At 43.9% G+C, this 4,699-nt stretch overlaps 1 protein-coding gene across 1 annotated transcript; it reads left to right on the top strand.

Annotated features, from left to right (window-relative positions):
* Positions 1 to 1,196: 1,196 nt before the first annotated feature.
* LRRTM1 (leucine rich repeat transmembrane neuronal 1) lies at positions 1,197 to 4,284 on the top strand. Its single transcript, XM_060779418.2, has one exon. It carries the CDS (start codon positions 2,355 to 2,357, stop codon positions 3,921 to 3,923), a length of 1,569 nt encoding a protein of 522 aa, XP_060635401.1. The 5' UTR covers positions 1,197 to 2,354; the 3' UTR covers positions 3,924 to 4,284.
* The last annotated feature ends 415 nt before the right edge of the window (positions 4,285 to 4,699 follow it).

The following is a 4,699-nucleotide window of genomic DNA, read 5'->3' as shown; positions in this document are numbered from 1 at the left end:
TCATTGGTCATATTTCCCACAGGTAGGGACTGTGAGAGGATTTTCCTGGAATGGAAATTCTCGCATATTTCACCGTCTTCCCTATTCACCATTGCATCTGAGCATATTCGCACAAGAACATGAGAAACTAAAGAATACCCTAACCCAAAAGAAGATCCAATGTTGTTGTCTTCAGTGGCACAACCCTAACGTTCTACAGAATAATTAAAATTTGCAAGACAGAGAATTTAAGGTTATTTCGCCAACAACTGCCTGCTCCAAAACCACTGGCCAGATGCAGACTTTCAGGCATGTTTTCGAAAATGGGCAAAAGATCAGAAAGCAGTTCCCTGGCAACAGAGCAGCACTTGTTCCCCAAGCCCATGAAGGAGGCAAAAAATGACTCTTAACAATGGCCTTTCCATAGCTAATGATGGCTGAAAATTAACAGGCAGGCATTCTTTGGTCCATTTAACCAAATAGCAGCACAGTCTTAGAAAGCTGAAGGTCTAATTCCTCTCACCGACACTGGCATTTGCACACACAGTCACAGTGCAAAATTAAACTACATGGTCGATCGATTCATAAATGCAGCGTTCTAAACACATGAATAACCTTTTGTATGCTGCAGCACATAGGACTCAGTATTATTTTTTAATGTCAAAAATACGTTAAACACTTCAAGCAGAAGAATAAGGAAGCCAAACAGTATTCAATCACACACCAACCCGGACATTGTCACAAAAGCCTCACTTTTGGCTGTGCAAGAGGAGGGGAGCACACAAACATGCACAACAGCAAAAAAACGAAAGCTTCGCTCTCCCAGTAATGCCAAAATGAGGAGTCAAACAGAGTGCATACATTGCACCTTTCTCAATCAAATGAACCGAGAAGTCAAAACAACATATCCAACACAGGGGTATAATCCAAAGGTCATCCTTGTAGATCTCCCTCCTGTACAAGTCCGCAAACTGGACAGGTCCGCCCATCCCAACCTGAATCCCTAGCTGCCTTAGAGACCTTGTCTATAGAAAAGATGGGGAAAGAAAAGAAAGGGGGTCGTAATTGTCATAAGGTCCTCCTTAGTATTGTCTTGCCGCTGTAGCTGTCGGTTTGCATGTGCATGTGTGTGTGTGTGTTTGAGCAAGAGCGAGAAGGGCTTAAAGTATTTTCCATTTCATCAGAGAACATATATTCCTTTACTGGTTCACTAAAATGTTGGTTTTTAATGCCCACCCCTTTTTCCATTTGCCCATGTCTGCGAAGCACGGCGCAGGCATACAATCATGAACAGCTTACGACACTCAGTGAGCGCTAGGTGCCTCTGCATGCTGTAGCTACATACTGCTCCGCTGGAAGGAAAGAAGGAAGGAAGGGATGCGTGCTGTCTCTGTCTCTCTCTCTCTGTTTCTCTCTCTGCTCTAAGCATCTTCTAACAAGCAAAGCGCACCAGGATTGGGAAATAAAGCCATCTTTAGCCGGTCCGGTCAGTGAATGAATTGTACGCTGTTGTCTCAGTGGAGTAGAAAGGTGCTTGCTGCTCGTCTCCAATGATGGACATTAAAGAGATGGTCAAATCCTGGGGAGCCGTTAAGTAAAGAGTTTTGGAAGGGGCTTCTTGCTTTCATTTTTTGGCCCCCCCTCCTCTCCGGCTCCCCACGTCACAGTATTAACTGCAGAGGAAAAAAGGACGGAGGGGGAGAGGGAGAAAGGAAGGAATGAAGATCAACCCTTATGCCCATACTTCTGAAACTTGAAGGTCCTGGGAGTCAGCTTAAAAATAAGGGAGGACCTATTTTTTTCTTATTTTTTTTCTTTTTTCTTATTTTTTTGAAAAAGAGCTAGCTGGACATGCCTCTCGCCCTTTGAGACGGAGCAAAGTGAGACATTGTGAGCCTGCCAGCCTCGCAGAAAAGCTGAAAGAGACAGAATTTGTAGCAACAGAGAGCTCTTTTTAAGCTCTGCATATAATTAAGTCCAAACACAAAGGAAGCTGCTGAATGGAGGTTGTCACTCTCTGGAAAAGGGTGGGTAAGACACTTTTTAATTTCATTCTTTCGTGAAGAGAGAGAGATTTTTTTAATTGTTTTGTTCTTTGCTGCAACATCTAAAATGGACAGAGTCCCTTGTACCTTCTGAATGTCTCTGAACTTTAATGCTGTACAGATTTCTGCATGTGGTTTTCTTTTTTTTCTCTTTTAAACAAATCTCCAAAGTGAAATACTTGGCCCGATGATGCTCTTATTTTTGCCTCGTCCCCATCCCCTCGTCCCCTGTTTTACATACAATATGATGTAGAATTCGTGCAAGAAAGGAAGCTGACGAACAAAAGATTCAATGGACATTCTCAAGCACATTTGGGGATATTCTTGCTAATGGATTTCCTTCTTATCGGTGTCTGTTTAAACTGGCTGCTGAGGAAGCCCCCGGGGTGGATCCTGTGTACACTGGGTCTCTTTTTCAAAATGCTTCCAGCTGTGAATAGTGGGTGTCCGCAGCTCTGTCGGTGTGAGGGCAGGCTTTTGTACTGCGAATCGCTCAATCTCACAGAGATGCCGCACAACCTGTCGGGCGTGATGGGCTTGTCGTTGCGGTACAACAGCCTCTCTGAGCTGCATGATGGACAGTTCACAGGGTTAATGCAACTCACGTGGCTCTATCTGGATCACAATCACATTTGCTCAGTGGAGGGAAATGCCTTTCAAAAGCTACGGAGAGTTAAAGAACTCACTCTGAGTTCCAACAAAATCACACAACTGCCCAACACCACCTTCCGGCCCATGCCGAACCTGCGCAGTGTGGATTTATCCTACAATGATCTGCAAGCTTTGGAGCCGGACCTGTTCCATGGCTTGCGGAAGCTGACGACTTTGCACATGCGGTCCAACGCCATCAAGTTTGTGCCCGTCCGAATTTTCCAGGACTGCCGCAGCCTCAAATTCCTTGACATAGGATACAATCAGTTGAAAAGCCTAGCTCGAAACTCCTTTGCGGGCTTGTTCAAACTCACCGAGTTACACCTTGAGCACAATGACCTGGTGAAAGTGAACTTGGCCCATTTCCCAAGGCTCATCTCCTTGCACTCCCTTTGCCTACGGAGGAATAAGGTCACTATTGTGGTGAACTCCTTGGACTGGATATGGAAATTAGAAAAAATGGACCTTTCGGGCAACGAGATCGAATATATGGAACCTCACGTTTTTGAAAGTGTACCTCATCTCCAGTCCCTTCAGCTGGATTCTAATCGACTCACCTACATTCATCCACGAATCCTCAACTCCTGGAAGTCCCTCATGAGCATCAGCCTTTCTTCAAATGTCTGGGATTGTGGCCGTAACATTTGTGCCTTGGCCTCTTGGCTAAGCAACTTTAAAGGCCGCTATGACAGCAACCTACTGTGTGCCACCCCTGAGTATGCACAGGGTGAGGATGTCTTAGATGCAGTGTTTGCTTTTCACTTGTGTGAAGATGCAACAGACCCCACGAGCGATGTCAACCTGCTGTCTGCTATAGCTAACAACAGTGACCAAATGTTCAGCTACAGCCCTGCCACTGTCAACTACGACATGCAGGACACCGAAGGGGACAGAACGACAAATGCCGTCACGGTAACTATAGTGAACGAGAATCCAGAGAATGCGGTTCAGATTCACAAGGTGGTGACGGGGACCATGGCCCTCATCTTCTCTTTCCTCATAGTGGTTTTGGTGTTGTACGTTTCATGGAAATGTTTCCCAGCCAGTCTTAGGCAACTGAGACAGTGTTTTGTGACACAGCGTAGAAAGCAGAAACAAAAACAAACCATGCATCAAATGGCTGCAATGTCAGCCCAGGAGTATTATGTTGATTACAAACCCAACCACATTGAAGGCGCTCTGGTGATCATTAATGAGTATGGATCCTGTACTTGCCACCAGCAGCCAGCAAGGGAATGTGAGGTGTGATTTAACTCTTTTCCAGTGGGGGATTTAACTGAGTGTACAACCAAATAGCAGTGGGCAAATAAAAAGACAGTTGGATAAGGGTTGACTCTGGCTTACCAATGCCCATCTTTGATGAATTGTTAAAAAAAGAGAGGAGCTGTCCAAAAAGACTTGATATTTTTAGCTTTACTGTGGCTTAATACCTTCAAGACATTCAACTTTCAGAAAGAGATAAGCTATTTCACGTAACAGCTCTCTTTAAAGATTCAGAAAAAAAATAATTCCAAGAGTGTAAAGAAAAGTACCAATTATTGATTTTTTTTGTAAAAGAACAACAAAAAATATGTTTAAAATAAAAGCAAAATAGCATTTACAATTTTCATAGCCTGGTGTACATTACCTGAATTGTTAATCTATCCAGGGACAGGGTGGGAAGCATGCTGTTAATTCTTCTCACAGATGTAAAGTAAAGCTACGGAACCTTGTTTGCCAATAAGCCATATTGAAAGACGTGCTTGAATTTAGCTTGATGACTTGATCATGCTTTGGTGAGTTGTATTGTGGCTGTTGAATTTTAAAATGTGGCACTGAGAAGTGTTTATTCCTTTTTCTCTAATGCTACCTGTAAAATCAGGATATTGTCTACTGGGGGTTCAGTTTAATGAGTGAAGCCTTAAGTTCCAATGGCATTTGTCATTTGTCAAATCTGTAGAGGGTTTGGGAACACAGCTTCCCTGTAAGTTGCAGTAAGAAACAATCTCCCCCCTCCCAAATGCAGTCTCTCTCTCTCATCTTGC

The sequence above is a fragment of the Anolis sagrei genome, chromosome 5 (assembly GCF_037176765.1).
Source record: "Anolis sagrei isolate rAnoSag1 chromosome 5, rAnoSag1.mat, whole genome shotgun sequence".
NCBI lineage: Eukaryota > Metazoa > Chordata > Lepidosauria > Squamata > Dactyloidae > Anolis > Anolis sagrei.
The sequence above is the reverse complement of the archived record's forward strand: the minus strand, read 5'-3'. Positions and strand labels throughout refer to the sequence as shown.

What these genes read in the sequence shown, in the direction of transcription:
- LRRTM1 (XM_060779418.2), top strand. Translation starts at nt 2,355, where the DNA reads ATGGATTTCCTTCTTATCGGTGTCTGTTTAAACTGGCTGCTGAGGAAG.